Genomic DNA, 23494 nt, shown 5'->3' with positions numbered 1-23494 from the left:
ATGAATACAATGTAATGCACTGCTGATGACCAGCAAGCTGATTTTTCCGTGTTTGTTTCAATAAGTATCTGGGTCCTAGGCCTCATGATTGTGATTGTTGCTAACCACCTTTGCAGGAGTGGCTACATTAGAAACATCTCCCTGGGTGTTAGGCTGGCAGCAAACTTTGGGGAGTGGTAAGAACAGGAAGTTAATTCTCTGACTCCTAGGACACTCCTCTCTATGCTTGGGGAAGGAACTTCCTGTAAGCAAGGCTTGAGGCTTGCTCTCGCCTTCGTCAGCAGCCCTCCTCAATCTTCTCCAAACTCCCGTCCCCAGGCCACACAGATTCTCCTCGAGAGCCCTGTAAGGACATTGGTAAAATGTCACTGCCTTCAGGACACACTACGGGTGAGTCGGCCAGCATGAGGCTGGAGTCTCAGGTCTCCACAGGGCAAAAGGGACTGAGCCCCCTTCCCCACCTTACCCTAACCCACATGACACCCAGCCAATCTCCCTTTAGATGGGGGTGGGCAGTGGCAAGGGTCCAGGCCTGAGTCTTGTGGCCTTCTCAGGGCCAGGGTTTGAGGTATGAGGAGGGTCACCTGAGGCAGGGGTTGGTAAAAATTAACATTCCTTGGATGTACACTAGAGGTGGTAGTGGGGCAGGGAATACATCTTTAATCTTCACACTAACCATTCAAGGTAGATTGTATTACCTCCCACCCCAGCCCCAGAAATTTATCAAGGCTAGCCTTATGGCCTAGCATATGACTTATTCTGGAATGTTCCATGTGAAGGTTTTCTGTGCAGTGTTCTATGTCATTTAAGCAAACTTATTACTCATGCCATTTAAATCTTCTATATGTAGCTGAATTTTTGTCAGATAGTTTTATCTGTTACTCAGAGAGGTGTGTTAAATTCCCACATCACAGTGGTTTTAACTATTTCTCTATTTACTTAGATCAGTTTTTGCTTTGTATCTAAACATAGATCGGTCCATGTTAAGACATGCATACAAATTTAGAATTTCTTTTTTTTGTATAACTTGAAACTTTATTTTTAAAGTATTCTGAAATTTTTTCAATAATTTTAACCAGCACTTACTTCCCTTAAGCACACACACATTTTTATCTTACAATTATAAGCCCTATTGCAGTACAAAACAAAAAACAATAATTCTACTAAATTAGCCAGCCAATCAAACTATGTCCGTAAATAATCATGTTACAGCCTAGAATCAAACAAAAAATTCTTCTAGTTCTCTTTAAAGATATTTATCATTTATTTTTTCATAAAACCAAAGTAATTGATCCAACAATACTAACAGTTCTAGCATGCAACAGACCATCTAATATCTAATGTTTAATCTTCTTCTTTTTTTTTTTTTTTTTTTGTGATGGAGTCTTGCTGTGTCGCCCAGGCTGGAGTGCAGTGGCACAATCTCGGCTCACTGCGAGCTCTGCCTCCCGGGTTCACGCCATTCTCCTGCCTCAGCCTCCCGAGTAGCTGGGACTACAGGCGTCCGCCACCATGCCTGGCTAATTTTTTGTATTTTTAGTAGAGACGGGGTTTCACGGTGTTAGCCAGGATGGTCTCGATCTCCTGACCTCGTGATCCACCTGTCTCGGCCTCCCAAAGTGCTGGGATTACAGTCATGAGCCACCGCGCCCGGCCTAATCTTCTTAACATGTGTATTTTCATTCCTATAAAGTTTCCTTAAGAAGCTTGCAATAATAATAAAGGTAAATAAGTACAGTTGTCCCTTGGTATCCATGGGGTATTGGTTCCAGGACCCCCCCTACCCTGCACACCCACAGATACCAAAAATCCAAGTATACTCAAGTCCCTTACATAAAGTGGCATACTTGCATATAACCAGCGCACATCCTCCTGCATACTTTATCTCTAGACTAATGCCTAATGGAATGTAAATTCTATTTAAATAACAGTTATATTGTATTTTTTATTTGTATTATTTTTATATTTTTCTCTCCTATTATTTTTGATCTGCAATTGGTTTAATTCACAGAGGCAGAGTCCGTGGATATGGAGGACCAACTGTGTTTTGTTATAGGTACTTCAAATAGCACTTCAGTACATCTTTGACAAAATTTTTACAATATTCCAACTTTCAATATGAAACAGCTTAAAAAGGCATGGGTCAAAAATAAAGTATAGTAGCATCAGTTAGGCAAATAAAGCCTCATAATCATACAAACACAACACTGTTAGGACTCTCCCTGTTTAGGTTGGGAAAAAGAGTATATAAAACATTTCCTTCAAATAAAATTACATAAATTGCTTAGAAAAATGCCAAAATCAATAATTTCAGACATAATAAGGAGAAAACCTTGAACATTATTGGAAAATATAAACTAGCTATTCCTTGCTTTTGTGTAACAGATGAGTTCTTGAAAAGTTTTGTATTAAGCAAATTCTGTAAACCACTATCTTGCTTGCACTGGAAGAACATATCCCAAGGAAACCTAAGAGAAAGTGTTCTTTAAAGCATGTGATTCTCCTCTGTTTTTGTTGGCTGTCTCTACGTAATAAACAGGCACACTTCTACGTCATTGGGTGTTTTACTCAGACTGCCATGTTTCATCTCTGTAAATTAAACCCAAGTTACTTAAAAATCACCTGTGGTAAAAGAAGCAAGCAGATCACCCCCACCTTCTATCCCTCCCGCCTCCCCCTGCCCCAAAAGGGAGTTCTCAGATTATGATGCAAAATTTACAATTGTTCTTTTATCCACATTCTCAATAGAGGATTTTCCACTATATTTAAGTATGGTAGGATAATTACTCACCTGTTCCTCTTTTCAGCTTAGAAACATAATGGTTAATTCCATTTATTGCTAGAAAATGTCATTCCTGAAGATTTTATAAACAAAGGCAAAGGTGAAGGACAATTTGTCATTATGAAATAAGTCCTTTGTAGTTTAGAATATTTCCCAAATCATAACAGTTCTATTTGGAATGATACCCACAACTCTACAAGCATCTTATCCCTCTACAGGAATGACTACCTTACTAATCAAAATAAAAATTTAACAAGGATCAAAATAAAATTATTTAGCATTAGACTCTTGCAAAAATAAAAACTAAAACTAGACCTAGTCATTGCCATTTGATCAAACTTAGAAAAGGCTTAAATAATAGGACCACTCCATTAAAGAGGCATAAAAAGAAAAGTTTACTAAAATAAATGTTAAAGTCTTATGGAGATGAAGATCTCTAGAATAGAGTCTTAAATCTATGACTACTGCTATAATTAATGAGCAAATGAATGACTTGAAATTATTCCTCTGAAAAGACAAAACTGCATACATATTATGAAAAAGACTATGGCACTTGGAAAATATTCCTGGTAAATAAACATGGTAAATGTATATGGACACATCCTAGCCTCTTGCCTACTTTTAAATTATTTTGAGAAAGATGTCACTCGCTGGGAAAAAAAAAGAAAAAAAAACCTTAATCACCTGAAGAAGTGAAATGACCACATAGTCCTAAAAATAAATAGCTTTGAAAAGACCAATGAAAAAATACTATAATTTTCTCATCCATTTTCACCTTTAGTGCCTCTGTAGTTCTTTAAATTTACAAAAAAATTCCAATGCAATTTGAGCCACATGTGGACAAAATTATGCTGTCATATGAAATGTAAGATAAATGAAGTATAGCAGGGATATGTGCTGCAGCTAAAAGCCAATTTTTGCCTCTCGGTCTTTTGAGTATATATAAAAAGAGATGGCATGTCTTAAGGAATAATTCCTTTAAAAAATGAATGAGACTAAATTATTTATACAGCATCATGAATTTATATTTTTCAGTACAGACACAGCATATGTTTACAATATTAAAATGCCTACTTTATAGCATCAAATCATGTTCTTGCCTCTAAAAATTAATTTGGCTGTTTCTAAAACATTGTATTAATTTTCTATGTATTTTACCTCCTTACTATGCAGGACAAACAAATGCCTGTGAAACCATTCAATTTAATGCAGGCCTCTTGATAAAAACGCATTTTAAATAATACAGGCTTTAAAAATAAGATCACCAGAGACCACAATTGTTAGTGGTTGTGACAGTTTACATAACCGAATCCAAGGCAACCACTTTCTCTTGTGGTCGTTCTTTAAATTGAGTAAGTTGATGTCTCTTCCAGTGAGGAGCCTGTCGGAATGTTTTGCCACAAACTGAGCATTCAAATAGTTTCTGCCCTGCATGAATTAGGTAGTGTTTTTCCAGTTTAGATGGAGATCAGAAACTCCTAGCACAAACACTGCGTCGGTACAGGAAGACATCATTTTTCTCCTGATGTTCTGAATAACTGCAAAAAGGATGGCTTTGCTCTGATTCCAAAAGTACATTAGGAAGACAGGGCTGCCTGGTGCTACCAGGAATAAAATCCTGTGAGTCTGCCTTAACTCCTGACATTTGATCTGACTCTGAGACCTCGTATTTTTGAACACCAGGAGCCTGACATTGTTGGGAATCATTATAGTTAACATTATTACGTGGATGATTAGAAAGATTGTTCAAGTTTCCAAATTCTACTTGGCAAAGGGATGCATAAGGACTCTTTTCATTATGAATCTGTTCATGTCTTTTTAAGTGAGCTGACTGTCTAAAAGATTTCCTACAAATATTACAGCAAAAAGGCCTCTGTCCAGTATGAACTAAATAGTGTCTTTTTAGTTTGGATACAGAAGGAAATACCTTCTCACATTTGTCACAGGGACATATCTTATGTCTAGTACGTATGTTTTCCCTTGGAACTGAAAAACCACACTGAAGTACCTCACAGTTATTAAAGAATTCCTCACCTGATGAGCCACAGATTGACAAGTCTTTCTTATTCACTGAATTATCAATGCTTAATAAGTTTGCTGTAGTAAGGATACCTTTCATTTTTTTCCCACATTTTGGTTCTGGAACTGCTTTTGCCAAGAAAATCGCAAAGTCAATGTTTTTTTTTATTGCCAATTGTTTTATATGTTCCATGTTTGCCAAGAGAACCCACAAATGTTCTTTGGGTTTGTTCAGAGCACGGCTCACCAGAAATATGATCACAATTTTTCAAGAAACTCTTTTTAAATACTTTTTTCTAGGATCAAAAGTTATCTAATTTTTTACTCCTAACACGTTTAAGCTTGGCCAATATTTTTTTTAACAATGGTTTTATAGTTGTAGCTTCTTTTGAACCTGCTTGGAATTTTGCCACCTCTAGCAGGAAAACACATGTGTTCATTGAGAATCTGCTGTGATTCAAAACATTTTCACACTTTGGATATTGAAAAGGGACAATATAAATTGAGTGGACATAAAGTAGATTATTCTACTCAGATTCACCAATATCACCATTTTCAAAACCACCCTGATTTGCATTTAACTTATTAGGCAGGGGGCAATATTCTGTATGCCTTTTCTTTAATAAAAGAGCCCAAAAAGCCTTATTCCTAGTATGGATTTGTTTATGCTTCAGAAGTTTGCTTTGAATCTTAAAACCTTTTTGACAAAAACAACATTGAAAAGGTCTTCTGAATGTGTAAGTTGGTGGATTTTTAAGTGAGGTGACTGTCAAAAAGATTTACTACACGAGAGACATTTAAAAGGCCTCTGACCAGTATGAATAAGTATATGCCTATCCAGTTTTGACTGTGATGGAAACATCTTGCCACAGATTGTATATGCATGAATATTCTTTCTTCTCTTCATGCTATATGTGGGATCGGACTTAGAGCACGGGTGTAATGCCCATCTTTCCTCTGGTAAAAGTATTATACACTCCATATGTTGACTTTTCTTGTTTGGCCTCCAGCAGTCTTCTGACCTGTTTAACATTATTCTGATAGGTTTCATTGTGAAGTTGTTGGTGCTTCACAAATGTCTTCAGATTTTTTAAGTGGCGCTGACAAACACTACATTTAAAAGGCAGATTATGAGTTAGCTGATGCCTCTTCAGATGAACTAGTTGTCTAAAGGTTTTATGACACACATCACATTCAAATGGCTTTTGACCAGTATGAATGAGATAGTGCCTAGCTAATTTTTATGGTGTTTCAAAGTGCTTGAAGCAAATATTGCAAATATATGGCCTGTTTCTAGGTACTTTGTTGGCTACCACACACTGTTTAATCTTTAGCATTTTTAAATAGTTTTCAGGCATCATATTCTTCAGTGATGTAGTCTGATGAGCTCCATAGTGTTCCTACACCAGTGTTGCCTCAAGGCTGAAAGCCTGTTGATTTTCTTGTCTTGACTAGTACCATTAAAACGATGTGAGGATTTCACGAAAGTAGGCGAACAAGAAATGAAAGACCTTAGCGGAATTGAGGCAGGTCTGACCCTCCCTGGGAGTCTCTCCACTTCTCAATCGGGTTTCTGAAGTCTTCCTCACACACCTGGAGCTGGCGAGGGCCCAGGAGCCACCCACCTCAGGCCCAGGTGCCATGAAGGCAGTGCGCGCACCTGCTTTCTTAATATCTTCTTGTTGATGTGAACCTTTATCATTATGAGTTCTTTTCTCTAGTATTTCTTAAAGTATATATTTTCTCTTATTAATATGGTTACATAAGCTTTCAGTCAGTCAGTGTGTAAATGGTATGAATCGTGCCATTTTTCTTATTTTCAAATATTCTGTATTATTAAATTTTACATGTTTTTTTTTTCAGGATAATTTGATGGAATTTTTTATCTAGTGTGATACTCTGTGCCTTTTAATTTAGAATACTTAAGTTTAATTTCTTTTAATGAAAATATAGGTATGATTTGGTTTAAATAGACCGTATTACTATATATTTATTTTTGCCTGTTTTAAGTTCTTTTTCCACACCTCTCCTTTGAAATGATTAATAGTTTTAACTATTAAATTTTTATCTCATTTGGCTAGAAAGTGAAACTTTCTGCCATTGTTGTAGTGTTTATCCTTAGGATTACAATATATATCTTTGCCCTATCACAATCCAGTGTAAATTAGTTCTGCACTGGAGTGCAGTGGCGGGATTTCGGCTCACTACAAGCTCTGCCTCCCGGGTCCACGCCATTCTCCTGCCTCAGCCTCCTGAGTAGCTGGGACCACAGGCGCCCGCCACCACCCCCCGCTAATTTTTTTGTATTTTTAGTAGAGATGGGGTTTCACGGTGTTAGCCAGGATGGTCTCGATCTCCTGACCTCATGATCCGCCCATCTCGGCCTCCCAAAGTGCTGGGATTACAGGCGTGAGCCACCGCCAGCCAGCTAATTTTAAAAAAAAATAATTTTGTAGAGGCCGGGCACGGTGGCCGACACCTGTAATCCCAGCAGTTTGAGAGGCCAAGGTGGGCGGATCACTTGAGGTCTGGAATTTGAGACCAGCCTGGCCTGGAGGTCTGGAATTTGAGTCCCAGAAATAAGGAGAGGGAACAGTGGAGAAGTAGTGTTAGATATGCTTACCAAATCTTTTTTTCTTTTTTTTCTTTTTTTTTTTTTTTTTTTGACAGAGTCTCGCTTTGTCGCCCAGGCTGGAGTGCAGTGGTGCGATCTTGGCTCACTGCTAGCTCTGCCTCCTGGGCTCACGCCACTCTCCTGCCTCAGCCTCCCGAGTAGCTGGGACTACAAGCGCCCGCCATCACGCCCGGCTAATTTTTTGTATTTTTAGTAGAGAGGGTGTTTCACCATGTTAGCCAGCATGGTCTCCATCTTCTGACCTCGTGATACACCTACCTCGGCTTCCCAAAGTGCTGGGATTACAGGCAAGAGCCAACGCGCCCGGCTGCGCTTACCACATCTTTTTAAATTATCTCTTTCACTCTTTTGGTAATTAATTCCATAATTATGTCTCTCCAAGATTCATTCTGGATATTTTCTTCAGCAATGTTTTCATTTATCTGATTCTTCTTTGAGGCAGGGAACTTGCCTTTGACCCTTGAGCCATAATAGCAAACTTTTAGGGTAGATTTTATTATTCTCCAATTAGAGGTGGGAATTTAGGGTTACAGATGATAAGCAATTTGTTCCATGTTACCCAGCCTGAAAAGGGCAGAGCAAGGACTATCATCATAGATTAGTATCACCTAAACCCAAACCCTTTCTGCTGTGCTTATTTTCTCCTTGGCTGTTAATGTTCCCCAACTCTCATCTCCCAGGAGGTGAAACCACAGTGAAGTCTTTCAACTTTTTTTGGCACTGTGATATATTTCTTTCTAGATTATAAAAATCACCAGCCTGGGCAACACAGAGAGACCCCATCTCTAAAAAAAAAAAAATTAGCCAGATGTGGTGGCACATGCCTGTAGTCCCAGCTACTTGGGAGGCTGAGGTGGGAGGATTTCTTAAGCCATAGAGGACAAGGCCACAGTGAGTGGTGATCATGCCACTGCACTACAGCCTGGGCAGTAGAGCCAGATCCTGACTCTAAATAAATAAATATCAGTGAATTTTTTCATTATCCATTATATTTTCCCAAGATTTTTTTCTGGTATTCTAAGTGTTGATGTGCTGTTCTTAATTTAAGGTCACACTGATCAAGTTGTTCAAAGAAGAGCAAGATGTTGGGATATTTACCAAAGGAGATTTAGCAGTAGGTCTGAACCTGTCAATCCTGGCATGCATTCTTCATCCCATCAGCAGCAAGATGGAGATGCAGCAATGCATGGTGCCCACATGGACTCTCCAGTAAGATAGTAAGTGACCAGTAGTCAGCATGGCTGGAATGTACCGGCCAGTGAAATACATAACTCTGTAGCTGAATATGTCATTCTTTCCAACTTGACAGAGAGAGGAATGACAGAACTCGATTAATGGTTGATTTAACTTCATTGTAGCCCTGGTATCAGTGGATCAAATGTGTATAAAATACTTTCGGAGCATATGTGAACTACCTTTTCTCCACTTGCTCACAGCACTCCCTATGCTATTTCACCCTATAATCGGAAAGGCAGTTTTCGTAAACAAGACCAAACCCACGTTAACATGGAGAGAGAGCAAAAACCTCCAGAGAGAAGAATGGAGGGGAACATGCCGGATGGGACCTTAGGGAGCTGGTTCAAGATCACAGTGAGTGTCCTGGCAAAGTGGATCTAATGTTCAGAAGGAGAACAGGGGGAATTGTGTTGGATTTGTGTAGACACTAGATACTTTTGTAAGGGCAGGAAAGTATGTAATCTGTCCTTTATTACTAGGAGTTAACATCCTAGATCATCTTAAGAGTAAATTCAGAGAAGCAATGTAAGGGGAACAGACTGACTGCAGAGAGAGCGGAAGAGGTCGTTTACAATCAAAGGAGGAAACGAATGCTAAGGAGATAGAGTATCTCCACACCAGATGCTTCAGTTTAGCTCAAACTAAGTGTGTGAGGGGTTGAATTAGTGGGGTCCTTGTCAAAGGGGCAGGCCTGGTCTGCCTTAGGTAGACTCTTGTGGGACTTTATAAAAGAAAGCTCATATTAAACATCTTAAATTGATTATTTTAAGAAAACTATTTGAATAGTAAGAAAGGGTATTTAGGAAATCCATGTTTGGTTAGAAATAATAGATATTAGAAATAATGAAAGAAATAATAATGAAATACATAAGTTAGCAATAATGGATGTTGTCCTATCTTAAACTATTTTAAAGTCTGAAAGGAACATATTTGGGTCCACTTTTAACGTTTAATTCCATTATGTCAGTCTCCTTTCCTCACTCATTCTTTCTTTCACTCATAGGTTCCCTTCGGCATAAAATACAATGAGAAGTGGCTGCTGAATTTGATTCAGAATGAATGCAGTGTACCCTTCGTCCCAGTTGAGGTAAGAAAGGACCGTGAGGCAGACGAGAGAAAACAGGACAGGTTGGGGGCTGGATGAGCAGAGACTCTGGCCTCATATTTCATTTCTCTTGCAACTCTCCCTATAGTTTCACTATGAAAACATGCATGCCAGCTTCTTTGTGGAGAATGCCAGCATCGCCTATGCACTGAAGAATGTCAGTGGCAAGATTTGGGATGAGGATAATGAAAAGGTGTGTGTCAAATGAATGACCAGGGCTAGCATCGAGCAAGAGGGCAGGGCAAGGGTAAGGTCTTGCTTGATCTTGGGGGTCAGAGTTCCTAGTGTTTACTCAGCCCCTCTTGGGTTCTCTGCAGATATCAATCTTTGTGAACCCTGCTGGTATACCCCACTTTGTGCACAGGGAGCTAAAGTCAGAAAAGGTGGAGCAGATAAAGGTAACACAGGCTCACGGCAAGTTGTTCACACAAAGCCAGACCCACTGCTTCTTCCCCACCTACTGCCCCCTTCACCACCTCAACTTCAGAGCCTCTGAAACCCATCTCTTACTCTGCAGCTGGCCATGAACCAACAGTGTGATGTCTCCCAGGAAGCTCTTGATATCCAGAGACTCCCATTTTACCCAGGTATGGCTGAGAAAGTAATTCTATGGTAGATGAGGGCAGAGGTGTCTGTGTGAGATGGAGACTTACAGTTGGCAACTTGGGGAGGGGTTAGTGCTGATGCTGTACCAGGCGGGTCCCTCTCAGACTTCTGATTTTCTCCTCTCTGCTTTCTGGAGACATGGTGAACCGTGATACTAAGATGGCATCGAATCCTAGAAAGTGCATGGCTGCCTCCCTGGACGTCCATGAAGAGAACATACCTACGGTGAGGCCTTAGGCTCATGCTGGGATTGAGGGTGAAGGTGGAAGAGATTAGCTAGGAGGCTAATTGGTCTAAGATATCCCCTGTTGGGGGCCTTCACTCTTAATTCTTAATTCATTCCTCCCCATAGCTTTTGCCCTTGAACCCAAACAGCAACAAAGCCTACCAGATGCTTGACATTATGCCAAAGGCCCCCAACATTAACAAGCTGAATTTCTTGAAAAATAAAATGAGGTATAATACTCAGATAGTTCTTTGAAGAAAAAGGGGGAGGAGGGTTCATTAGGGTAGTGACAAGAGGCAAGGAAGTGGATTTGTTGGCAAGGGAGGAGACTGAGGGTGCAGGGCCCTCCAGCTGCTCTTTCCTGGGTCTACGTGGTTCTTCTGCATAATTGCAGGTGACGTCTGCAGGGGAGATGGACAAGTGGAAAGGGATAGAGCTGGGAGAGAAGTGTGCGGACAGAAGCCCAGTGTGCACGACCTTCTTGGATACCTCCAGCAACATAAAGTCAGTTGTACCCTCTGTCACCACCTGGGACCATGACCTGTGTTTGATAGTGCCCTTCTGCAGGAGGAGGCAGCACTAGTCTTCTGGGAGGACCACAGACCCTCTCCTTCCCCCTCACCCCACTCCTCTCTCTGTGTCACTCATTCATCTGTGCTTAGACGTCTCCTTTCCTTCCTCTGACATGGTCCCCTTTTCACCTGCTTTGGGATGTGTTTCCCACCTGTCTCCACCCAGCCTCCTCTAGCGTGCCCTCTGTGAGTGTGCTCCAGGAAGCGGGGCTCCCCCACTTCCCCAGGACCAGCAGTATTCACGTGCTGGTGCCCTGGACCGAGAAGAGTCCTTTAGTCCAGGGCCTCATGCTGAGACAGGCCTTCCTGCCTCCATGCTGAGATGGGGCTTCCCTCCTCCGTCCCGAGAGGGGTTCTCCTTCTCTTGCTCCAAAAAGGTCCCCTCTCCTGTCCCAGGCTGGCATGGGGGCTTCCCTGCCCCATACTGAGGGCCGAGGCCCTGGGTGGCTGCTGTCATGCCATCTCTTCCTCTGGCCAATGCTAGGAGCTGGGCCCTCCTTGGGGAGAAACCTGGGTTTCCTGAGTCAAGGGACCAGAAGCGGGCCACATTCCTGAGGCAGGAGTGGAAGGCAGAGGGCAGAGGAGGTTGAGGAGACAGAAGGACAGGCCTCTCAGGGCACTGCCCCTCCTTCCCTCCACACCTCACATCATCCTGCCTGGGTCCTCAGAGGAGCCCTGGGTAGCCTGAGATGGGTAGCATTCCTCGGTCAAGGCATCAGCACAGAGGGGCACAGGAGTCAGGGACCATCAGAAGAGAATGCAGTGGTCGGGAGAGGGGGTCCCCAGACTCTGAACCCCATGCTGAGCTGGGGCTTGACCCTTCACTTCTCCCGGGAGAATGTCTCCTGTCCCCGTGGCTGCTCTGTTTCCCATGCCCAGCTCAGACTGAGCTCACACAGGTGAGAAAGGCTCCAGCTGCATCCAGTGGGCCCCAGCCCAACAGGCGCATGTTTTCCTTTCCTGCCTTGGTCCCCAGGGCCAGCTGGGGCCAGTGAGGGAAAGGGCTGCAGCAGGGGAGCCCTTTTCTTCTCTCTTCCCCCCTGAACTCCACCACCACGGTAGAGCATCTTTCCCTTCCCTTTGCTTTGCATCCTGTTTCTCCATTGTCTCTCCTCTCATATGTCTCACCTGTCTCTCCCTCCCCTACCTTCACCCCGTTTCTGCCATCATTCCCCTGCCTTCCCCTTCTGCCTCCTGAGCCTGCGTCACTCACCTCCCTGTCCCAGCATCCTGGGCCATCCCTAAGAGCTGACCTGGTCTTGGCCAGGGCCAGGCCAGGCAGACTGACGGACATCCAGTGAGGTAGCAGAGCCCTGGGCTCCCACCCCATTTCCTACTCCCTGCAGAGCCTTCAGTGGGGACTTGGACAAAGGTGAGAGAGGGATGGAGGGAGGGGAAGAAAGTCCTGAAGCCTGGGCTCCCAATGCTGCCCAGGGCTGCAGAGGCAGGAACTTCGGAGTGTAGGTGGACACACTGCACTGTGTCTCTGACGTAGGTGTGATTGCTCCCATGAGAAGGACAGCTCCACAGTTTCACTTACCGTTGTCCATTTTGTTTTGATTTTCGGCAGCTCCATCCTGGAATTGTTCCCCAAAGTATTATGCCTGGTAAGTGTATTCCTTGATCATTGACTTTCCTAATTGGGACTGATGCTGCCCCCAACTGCCCCAAACCCCTTTAGATATTGTCCCAGTTACATTTTTGGAGCTAACCCTTAAACCTCAAGGGAGTGGGAGAAGGGAATACGGACCCATGTGGGAACTTGGCAGAGCCTGTGGAGCTTCTTCACACAGGTTCACAACAGGCTTCAGGTGGCGGCAATCCCGACTGTAGTCTTGCCCACATAATTTCCAGAACGCTTTCACACCTGATTTCTGATCTCACCCTCTCCTGGGTCTATCCTTTTCCGTAATTTTCTGTGCCACCTCCCTAGTTTGCACTACTGACTTCCTCTTGCCTTCCCCAGGATGGCCAGCAGTCACCCAGAGCAACTTTATGTGGTACTGAAGCCCACAAGAGGTTACCAACCTGTAAGGTGAGAAGAGAGGATCCAGCAGGGTGGTGCATGAGGAAGGGGGGGTACCATCTGTGGTCCTGGGGACTCTTTATTCCAGGGAAGCTTCTTTGGATCTGAGATGTTGAAGAATCTGGTCCTGCAATTCCTGCAGCAGTAAGTATCCCTGGGAATCTGAGGCAAGAGAAGGCTAGGTCAGATGAATTTACCCAAGTACAAGTCTGCCTACAGTGAGACTTTCAAGACTCATTTGGCACCTAGGCCACAGAGATAGCCTGTCCTCACTGGTCTCCAACAGGTATTACTTGATCTATGACTCTGGAGATCGACAGGGTCTCCTTAGTGCTTACCACGATGAGGCCTGCTTCTCCCTGAGCATTCCCTTCAATCCTGAGGACTCAGCCCCGTGAGTATCACAGCTCCGACCCTGGTCCAGGGCCATGTGAATCCCCTGCAGAAAGACACCAGCTCCTGGAGATGCCTGCACTGGCCAGACCACCCACTCCTGCTCCTCTTTTTCTTCTAGGAGCAGGTTCTGCAAGTTCTTCAAGGATAGCAGGAATATAAAAATTCTCAAGGACCCCTGTAAGTGTGTGATGGAGAAGACTGGGCAGGGTAAGGGGGTGTGACAGGAACAATCACACAACTGGGGTGTGGCAGCCCCCCAAATCCTTGCTTCTCTTCTCCTCTACAGACCTTCGGGGGGAGCTGCTGAAGCACACAAAACTTGATATTGTGGACTCCCTCAGTGTGTTGCCTAAGACTCAGCATGACCTCAGCTCCTTCCTGGTGGACATGTGGTACCAGACGGTGAGCACCTGCTTCCTCCCTTGGGCAGGCCCAGAAAGCCAGAGGTGGGTAGGAGGTTAAGGGGGATCCTGAGCACCTGAGATCTTCCCTTTCAGGAATGGATGCTCTGCTTTTCTGTCAATGGGGTGTTCAAGGAAGGTGAGTGTCTGTAGAGTCCCTTCCCCAGATCCCCCACTCCTCCCACCCCCTGGCTGGGCTCCATCTCAGAACTCCCCCAGCTTCCCTCATTTCGTTCCTTTCCTTCTTCTTGTTCCCTCCGTGTTTTCCCACCCCAACTCTGCCCACAAACCACCCTGATCTGACCTAGGCCCATGCCTGTCTGCCCTGCACAGCTCAGGCGTGCGTTAAGCACACAGACTGTGGAGTCTGACAGCTCTCATCCCAGGTCTTTACTCTGAACTTGTGCTAGTTACTTAACCCTTCAGTTTCCTCATTTGCAGAATGGGGCTAATAATAACCCATCTCTTGGGCTACTGTGAAATAGGAATTAAGTGAACTTGTGGTTTTCACAGGGCCCCACACATGATAGGGGCCCTATCACTGGGAGCGGATTATTCCTGTTGTTGCCCTCCCCATTCCTACCACATCCGCCTCACTCCAAGTGAACAACTGTCCTGGTCTGGCCCCCTTCTGTGTGAGTGTCAAGCAAGACTCTGATTGGGGATCACCATGTGAGCACGTAAAGCCTGTGCAACTCTAAGGCAATGTTGTTTGTTGCCTTTGAAGTGGAAGGACAGTCTCAGGGTTCTGTTCTCGCCTTCACCCGGACCTTCATTGCTACCCCTGGCAGCAGTTCCAGGTTAGTGCTGTGTTGTGGGTGGGAGCACCCATCCCAACCTGGGGCCAGTGGTGTGGGAATGTGGTGGTGCAGTCCTCGGGGTGTTCTCAATGTTGTAAAAAACCGACAGTCTAGTTAAGAGTATGGGCCAGGCAGGAGCAGTGGCTCACGCCTGTAATCCCAGTATTTTAGGAAGCTGAATGTGGAAGGATTGCTTGAGCCCGAGAGTTTGAGACCAGCCTAGGCAACACAGTGAGACCATGTCTCTACAAAAAAACTAAAAATTAGCTGGGTGTGGTGGTGTGCATCTATCATCCTGCCATTCAGGAAGTTGAGGTGGAAGGATCTTGAGCCCAGGAGGTTGAGGCTGCAGTGAGCCTAGATCACATCACTGCACTCCAGCCTGAGTGAGACCCTGTATTGAAAAAAATTTTTTAAATGTGTGGCCTCTGGAGTCAGAGTATGAGTTCTTTCCTGATGCAATACTCACTGTGACTTTGGTCAAGGCATGTGACCTCTTTGTAATTCAGAATCTTCCTTTGAAACTGGTGATTACAGTGTCCACTCCCTTGGGCTATTGTAAAGGGCAAATGTGAGTGTAAAACCATCCTTGGGTTGTAGGTAAACCTACAAAACTGGTGAAGCATGTAGGTAATCGCTCCAAAGGTGGGCTCTGTGGAAGGTTTAGAGGGTACCAGCCAAAAAGCTAGGAGGGAGGCACAGTAGAGGTATCGAAGAAATCAGGTTGCTGAACAGTAGGAAAAAGATCCTTGTAGCGGGTGGGGAGGTGTCCTTCTCTCCGGCTACCTGATGGCCCATTTTTCCTCCAGTCTGTGCATCGTGAATGACGAGCTCTTTGTGCGGGATACCAGCCACCAAGGGACCCAGAGTGCCTTGTTCACCCTAGTGCCCACAGCCTTCTCCAGCTCCGTGCCTGCCTTCTCCCAGGAGCAGCAGAAAATGGTGCAGGTTTTCTCTGCCCAGTCTGGGGGATGAACTACCAGTTGCCTCAGAAGTGAGTGCTGGGCCGGGCGTGGTGGCTCACGCCTGTAATCCCAGCACTTTGGGAGGCCGAGGCGGGCGAATCACGAGGTCAGGAGATTGAGACCATCCTGGCTAACACGGTGAAACCCCGTCTCTACCAAAAATAGAAAAAAAAATTAGCTGGGCGTGGTGGCGGGCGCCTGTAGTCCCAGCTACTTGGGAGGCTGAGGCAGGAGAATGGCGTGAACCCAGGAGGAGGAGCTCGCAGTGAGCAGAGATTGCTCCACTCCACTCCAGCCTGGGCAACAGAGCAAGACTCCGTCTCGAAAAAAAAAAAAAAAAAAAAGGAGTGAGTGCTGGGTGTGTATGGTGATTAGTGATTGGTATGCACTGGGAGGAGCAGGGGAGTGAATAATGGGAACTTGCAGATAGTTGGCTTTGCTTCTTTATTTCACTCAGTATCATACTGTACATTTCCCTCTTGATACATATTCAGCTACCTAGTTATTTTGAACAGGTATACAGTACTTCTCTGAATTCTGTCAATCGAGAAAAATGATGAGACAAGTCTCAATCATTTTAGGAGGTTTATTTGCCAAAGTTAAGGACATGTGCCCGGGAGACAGGTCTATGCCTTTCAAAGATGATTTTGAGGACTCCAGATTTAAAGGGGAAAGGGTAGGATATTGAGAAGTACACAATTTTCATGTAAGGGGGAGGGTAGGGAAAGATAGTTACTCATGCCTTTGTCTGGCTCAGTGAATCTGCATTTTTTTATATAAGATGACATAGAGAAAATGGGGCGGGGGAACAATCAGATACGCATTTGTGTCTGGTGGACGGGGGGGGGTGACTGTATCTGTAAAGATAAGCTATCAATTTACATTGTCATGGTGAAATTTTAACAGAAACACCTTACGGCAAAGATGTTGCAGCTCACGAGGAATTTCCTTGCGGACAAAATATGGGGGAGGCGTGTAGCTTTTCATCTTATAGCCATCTTATTTAGGAACCAAAAGGGGAGGCAGGTTTGCATGACCCAGTTCCCAGCTTCACTTTTACCTTTAGCTTAGTGATTTTGGGACCCCAAGATTTATTTTCCTTTCACAGTTCCATGGATCCTGTTCCTTTGTTGGTAGACATTTGGCTTTTCACAGGGTTCCTTCTGCTGCAATAAATTCCAGAAAACACAGACATGTTTCTGTTGCATAGATTAAGAAATGGCATTGTATTGTCAGAGTGTCTGCACTTGGGTCCTAATGGATGTTACCTGTCCTTCCTCCACCACAGCTGCCTTCGTAACAACCAGTGTGACTACGTCAGAGCTCCTCATGTTCTTGCATGGCCCAAGGTGAGGTCTAGGAATTCAGGCCAAGTGAGCAGAGGTTGGGTGGCCTGGGGATTGAACTTGGGCTTCCGGTTCTGCTGATCTCCCAGCTCCCTCCTGCACTTCCTCTCGGCCAAGGGCAAGATCCTAGAGAAGGCCCTCACACAGACTGACCTAGGATCCTGAAAACAAAGCCCTAAGAGGAAATCCTTAAGTGTCATAATCTTCAGCCTCATCATCTTCCCTGTATTTTTGTTCCAATAGATGTATTTCCCTGTGACTGAACCAGGAGATCTGGCTGGGGCTAAGAAGCCGAAGCCCAACTCACAGGGCTGACTCTCATCCTTCCAAAGGGGCCAGTTGTTCTGTGCACTTGTCCACCCCTGTTACCCCCAGGATCTCTGTTCCTTTTCACAATAAAGAATGGTGTCTTGTTATGTCAAATCCCTGCAAAATCCATTTGAGTCAGGCATTATTATCTCTGTTCTACGGAAAAGGAAAGGGATATTCAAAGAGAATGAGTAATTCCTGGGAAATCCTAGAGTCGAGTCTCAAATCTTGGACCCACCCTTAGGATAGAGCTGTACTCCAGAGGGCCATGTGGCTTCAAAGGTGGAGAGTGCTCTTTAACCCTGTTAAGCCTGGAGGCTAATGTTCTATGTCCCTAGTGCATCAAGTAAGATATTTTTTATGCAGAGAACGTTATTACTTTCTTAGCCATACGAATCTATTCAAATTTAAAACAACCCATTTGGGGAAAAATAGCATTAAAGAATGCACGAAAACCTGGGAAGAAAAAATTGCCCACATATATGATGGACATAGGATTAATAGCCTTCATATATAGAGAAATCAGTAGAGAGAAGGGAAAGTGATATCAATCTCAAATCGTTATAAAAAGCAATTGCGGCTGGGCACGGTGGCTCAAGCCTGTAATCCCAGCACTTTGGGAGGCTGAGGCAGGCAGATCACTTGTCAGGTGTTCGAGACCAGCCTGACCAAAATGGTGAAACCTTGTCTCTACTAAAACTACAAAAATTAGCCGGGTATGGTGATGCATGCCTGTAGTCCCAGCTACTCGGGAGGCTGAGGCAGGAGAATCACTTGAACCCAGGAAACGGAGGTTGCACTGAGCTGAGATTGCACTACTGTACTCCAGCCTGGGTGACAGAGCAAGACCCTGTCTCCAAAATAATAATAATAATTTAAAAATAAAAAAAAAGCAATTGCAATGGCCCCCCAAAATCTATGAAAAGCGATCCAACCATAATAACTACAAAAACATAACTGCAGTCGTTGAGATAAGATGGTAATTTAGAAGAAAAAGCTAAAAACTTATTTTCAGAAAAATAACACTGTGTGTGTGCACGCACATGTGCATGTGGGGAATTGTGTCTGTATTGATGTAGTAGTTTCCTAGAGCTGCCATAATAAAGTACCACAAACTAGGTGGTTTAAAACTGCACAGATTTCTTTTCTCACAGTTCTGGAGGCCAGAAATCCAAAATCAAGGTGCCAGTAGAGCCATGCTCCATCCAAAGGCTCTGGTGGAGAATCCTTCCTTGCCTCTTCCAGCTTCTGGTTGCTGCTGATTTTTAGCTTGTGGCAGCATAACTGGTATCTCTGCCTCCATCTTCACATTGTCTTTTTTTCAGGGTCTTCTTTCCCTTTCAAAGTCACTCACTGGATTTATAGTTCACCCTAATCCAGGGTAATTTCATATCTAGATCCCTACATTAATATCCACAAAGACGTTTATTCCAAATAAAGTCCCATTCTGAAGTTCCAGGTGGACATATCTTTTGGAGGCCATTCTTCAACCTCCTACATTGTGCCCTCTGGCCCCTGAAAATTCCTATCCATCTAATGTGAAAAATACATTCACCCCATCCCACCATATCCAAAAGTTAATGCATTCTGGTATCAACTATAAGTCAAATATCCTGTCTAAATACCCTCAACTCAAAAAGTCCCAAATCTCACCATCTAAATCAGGTTATGAGTGAAATCTGATCTATGAACCATGTAGGGGCAAAATTCCTTTCCATCTGTGGACTTGTAAAACCAGAAAACAAGATACCTGCTTCCAAAATTCATTGGCAGGACAGGTATAGAGTACACATCCCCATTCTGAAGGGGAGAATATGAAATAATAAAAGCAGTCACTGATTCAAGCATGTTTGAAACCTAGCAGGGTTTTGCTGGGCGCGGTGGCTCAAACCTATAATCCCAGCACTTTGGGTGGCCGAGGCAGGTGGATCACTTGAGGTCTGGAATTTTAGACCAGCCTGACCAACATGGTGAAACCCTATCTCTACTAAAAATACAAAAATCAGCCAGGCGTGGTGGCAGGCGCCTGTAATCCCAGCTACTCGGGAGGCTGAGGCAGGAGAATTGCTTGAACCCCAGGAGGTGGAGGTTGCACTGAGCCAAAATCACACCACTGCACTTCAGCCTGGGCGACAGAGTGAGATTCTGCCTCAAAAAAACAAAAAACAGAAACCTGGCCGGGTTTCAAGGCCTGAGAATTACCCTCTGTGGCTTGATGCTTTATTGTCTGGGCCGCAAAGGCATCACTACTCTACTGGCGTCCTCCTCTGTATCCATGGCTCTGCCCTCTGAGTCATTCTTCCTTTATCTTAAAGGATGTCAGATGTTAACGGTCAAGTAACTCTATCATCCTTTTTACTGCCTGTAGAATCCTAGATGTCTGATAGCTTTCTTTCATTTTTCCCTTTTTTTGTTTTCTTCAGGTCAAACTGGCAGTCTTTTTAGTGGTATAACATTCTTCTGAAAAAACCTTGTGGGTCTCCTGTGTGTGTCAAAGGGATCCATGCCATCAGACAAGAGGGTTATCCACAGATCCTTTCTGGATACTGTATATTTTTCCTCGATTCAGCTGAGAGGATTGATTGGATTTATTAATCACACATTAAATGTCTTTAGCAAAAGGTATCCAGCTACACTCTTGGCTCTTTATCCAAAACACACTTAAAATCTTTCATGTGTTTATTGCTACTTGTATATCTTCTTTGGAGAAATGTCTAAGTCCTTTGCCCATTTTTGAATTGGGTTGTTTTCTGTTGTTGTTTTTGCTGAGTTGTAGGAGTTCTTTATATTTTCTAGATATTAATCTCTTATCAGATACATGATTTGAAAATATTTTCCCGTTTCATTCCATTGCTACATCCTCTGATGCACAAAAGTCTTTCATTTTGATGTAGTACAATTTATCTGTTATTTTCTTTTGTTTCCTTTTCTTCTAGTGTCATATCCAAGAAATCATTGTGAAATCCAATATTATGAGGCTTGTCCCTGTGTCTTCTGCTAAGAGTTTCATGCTTTTAGCTCTTATATTTTGGTCTTTCATCCATTTTGAGTTAATTTTTGTATATGGTATAATGTAAAGGTATAACTTCATTCTTTTCTGTGTGGATATCCAGTTTCCCCAACAACATTTGTTGAAGACTGTATTTTCCTCATTGGACAGTCTTTGCACCCTGTTGAAAAGCATTTGACCATTTATGCCAGGATTTGTTTTTAGACTACCAATTCTATTTGTTTACATGTCTGCCATTCTGCCAGTACCACTGTTTTGATTACTGTAGCATTGTATTAAGCTTTGAAATCAGGATGTGGGAGACTTCAAATTTTGTTCTTTTTCAAGATTGTTTTGGCTAATCAGGTCCTTTGAGTTTCCATATGAATTTTAGGATAGATTTTGATTTCTGCAAGAACGTCATTGTGATTTTGATAGGGATTGCATTGAATCCATAGATCACTTTGGGTAGTATTAATATTTTAACAATACAATGTCTTCTAATCCATGAACAGAGGATGTCTTTGCATTTATTTGTCTTCTTAAATTTCTTTCAGTAACATTTCATAGTTTTTAGTGTACAAGTCTTTTGCTTCCTTGGTTAAGTTTAATCATAAGTATTTTAAATGAAATTGTTTTTTAATTATTCTTTCAGATTTCTCACTGTTAGTGTATAGAAATGTAAATAATTTTTTTTAAGAGACAGAGTTTCACTCTGTCACTCACGCTGGAGTGCGGTGGTGTGATCATAGCTCACTGTAACCTTGAACTCCTGCATTCAGGCAATCCTCCTGTTTCAGCCTCCTGAGTGGCTAGGACTATAGGCATGCACCACCACAGATGGCTAATTTTTAAAATAATTTTTTTGTAGATCAGAGTCTTGCTATATTGCCCAGGCTGGTCTCAAACTCATGGCCTCAAGCAATCCTCTCACCTCAGCCTCCCAAAGTGCTGGGATTACAGGAATGAGTCACTACATCCAGTCTTGTGTATTGATTTTGTATCCATCAACATTGCCGAATTCATTTATTACTTCTCACAGTTTTTTGGTGGAGTCTTTAGGATTTTCCACATATAAAATTATTTCAACTGCAAACAGAACTAACTAATTTTATTTTACTTATTTTGCTTGCCTTTTACTTATTTTGCTTGCTTAATTGTTCTGGCTAGGACTTCCAGTACTGTGTTGAATAGAAGTGGCATGAGTGGGCATTATTTTCTTATTCCAATCTTAGAGGAAAAACTTTCAGTCTCTCACCATTGAGTATGATTTTACTCACGGGTTTTTCATATATGGCCTTTATTATGTTAATATAATTTCCTTCTATTCCTAGTTTATTGAGTGTTTTCAATTGTGAAAGGGTTTAAGTTTTGTCAAATGCTTTTTTTAAATTAATTGAGATAATTATGTGCATTTTCCCCCTTCATTCTGTTAATGTGGTACATTACATTACTTGATTTTTATATGTTGAAGCACACTTGTATTCCAGGAATAAATCCCACTTGGTCATCATGTATAACCTTTTAATATCCTGTTGAATTTAGCTTGCAAGTATTTTGTTGAAGATATTTGCATCAGTATCCATAAGGGGTACTGTTCTATAGTTTTCTTGTAATACCTTTGAAATTATTTCAAAAAGTTATATTTATACTGCATTATAGTCTATTAAGTGTGCAATAGCATTATGTTTAGAAAAATGTAGGCTGGGCATGGTGGCTCACGCCTGTAATCCCAGCACTTTGGGAGGCTGAGGCGGGCGAATCACGAGGTCAAGAGATCAAGACCATCCTGGCTAACACAGTGAAACCCCATCTCTACTAAAAATACAAAAAATTAGCCAGGCGTGGTGGTGGGTGCCTGTAGTCCCAGCTACTTGGGAGGCTGAGGCAGGAGAATGGCGTGAACCCGGGAGGTGGAGCTTGCAGTGAGCCGAGATCATGCCACTGCACTCCAGCCTGGGGACAGAGCGGACTCCATCTCAGAAAAAAAAAAAAGAAAAGAAAAGAAAAGAAAAAAGAAAAATGTAAATAGCCTAATTTTTAAAATACTTTATTGCTAAAAAATGCTAATGATTCTCCGAGCCTTCAGTGAGTCATAATCTTTTTGCTGAAAGGATAAATGGTCTTACCTCAATGTTAATGGCTGCTTATTGATCAGGGTGATGGTTGCTGAAGATTGGGTTGGCTGTGGCAATCTGTTAAAATAAGGCAGCAATGGCTGGGTGCAGTGGCACACGCCTGTAGTCCCAGACACCTGGGAGGCTGAGGAGAGAGTATCCCTTGACTGCAGGAGTTTGAGTCCAGCCTGGTCAACCTAGTGAGACCCCTGACTCTTACATTTAAAAAAAGACAACAATGAAGCTTTTTTTTTTTTTTTTGAGATGGTGTCTCACTCTCTTGCCCAGGCTGGAGTGCAGTGGCACGATCTCTGCTCACTCAAGTTCCGCCTCCTGGGTTCACACCATTCTCCTGCCTCAGCCTCCCGAGTAGCTGGGACTACAGGCGCCCGCCACCACGCCTGGCTAATTTTTTGTATTTTTAGAAGAGACGGGGTTTCACCATACTAGCCAGGGTGGTATCAATCTCCTGATCTCGTGATTCGCCCGCCTTGGCCCCCCAAAGTGCTGGGATTACAGGTGTGAGCCACCACGTCCAGCCAACAATGAAGTTGTTGCTCCATTGATTGACTCTGCCTTACGTGAAAGATTTCTCTGTAGCATGTGATGCTGTTTGATAGCATTTACCCACAGTAGAACTTCTTTCAAAATTGGAATCAGTCTTCTCAAACGTTGCCATTGCTGTATCAACTAAGTTTATGGCACATTTTAAATCCTTTGTTGTCATTTCAACATTGTTCACAGCATCTTCACCGGGAGTAGATTCCATCTTGAGAAACCACTTTCTTTGCTCATCCATAAGAAACAACTCCTCATCCATTTAAGTTTTATCATAACATTGCAGCAATTTATTCACATCTTGAGGCTCTCTCTCTATATATTTTTTGAGATGGAGTCTTGCTCTGTTGCCCAGACTGGAGTGCAGTGGCACGATGTTGGCTCACTGAAAACTCCACCTCCCGGG

The 23494-nt window shown here is 43.2% G+C and overlaps 2 protein-coding genes and 1 pseudogene across 3 annotated transcripts in view; 1 reads left to right on the top strand and 2 right to left on the bottom strand.

Moving 5' to 3' along the window:
• RAB40AL (RAB40A like) overlaps nt 1-23494 on the bottom strand; it is a 417954-nt gene that overhangs the window by 93527 nt on the left and 300933 nt on the right. The gene's annotated exons all lie outside the window — the stretch shown is intronic.
• Nucleotides 223-17538, top strand: NXF3 (nuclear RNA export factor 3). Of its 2 annotated transcripts, NM_001246508.1 has the most exons (20): nt 324-390; nt 8485-8653; nt 8873-9026; nt 9676-9759; nt 9866-9970; nt 10095-10175; nt 10295-10364; nt 10520-10608; nt 11004-11113; nt 12752-12788; nt 13148-13216; nt 13296-13351; nt 13494-13601; nt 13722-13780; nt 13890-14005; nt 14101-14143; nt 14732-14804; nt 15614-15746; nt 17058-17118; nt 17359-17538. In NM_001246508.1, the coding sequence occupies exons 1-19, from the start codon at nt 363-365 to the stop codon at nt 17067-17069; spliced, it is 1596 nt and encodes a 531-aa protein (NP_001233437.1). In that variant the 5' UTR covers nt 324-362; the 3' UTR covers nt 17070-17118; nt 17359-17538. The 2 variants fall into 2 exon arrangements, with proteins under 2 accessions (XP_016798131.1, NP_001233437.1); XM_016942642.3 differs by lacking the exon at nt 15614-15746 and having other exon boundaries at nt 223-390.
• LOC107970970 (zinc finger protein 770-like) lies at nt 4009-6163 on the bottom strand (annotated as a pseudogene).

The sequence above is a fragment of the Pan troglodytes genome, chromosome X, assembly GCF_028858775.2.
Source record: "Pan troglodytes isolate AG18354 chromosome X, NHGRI_mPanTro3-v2.0_pri, whole genome shotgun sequence".
NCBI lineage: Eukaryota > Metazoa > Chordata > Mammalia > Primates > Hominidae > Pan > Pan troglodytes.
This window is presented reverse-complemented; position numbering and strand designations above follow the sequence as displayed.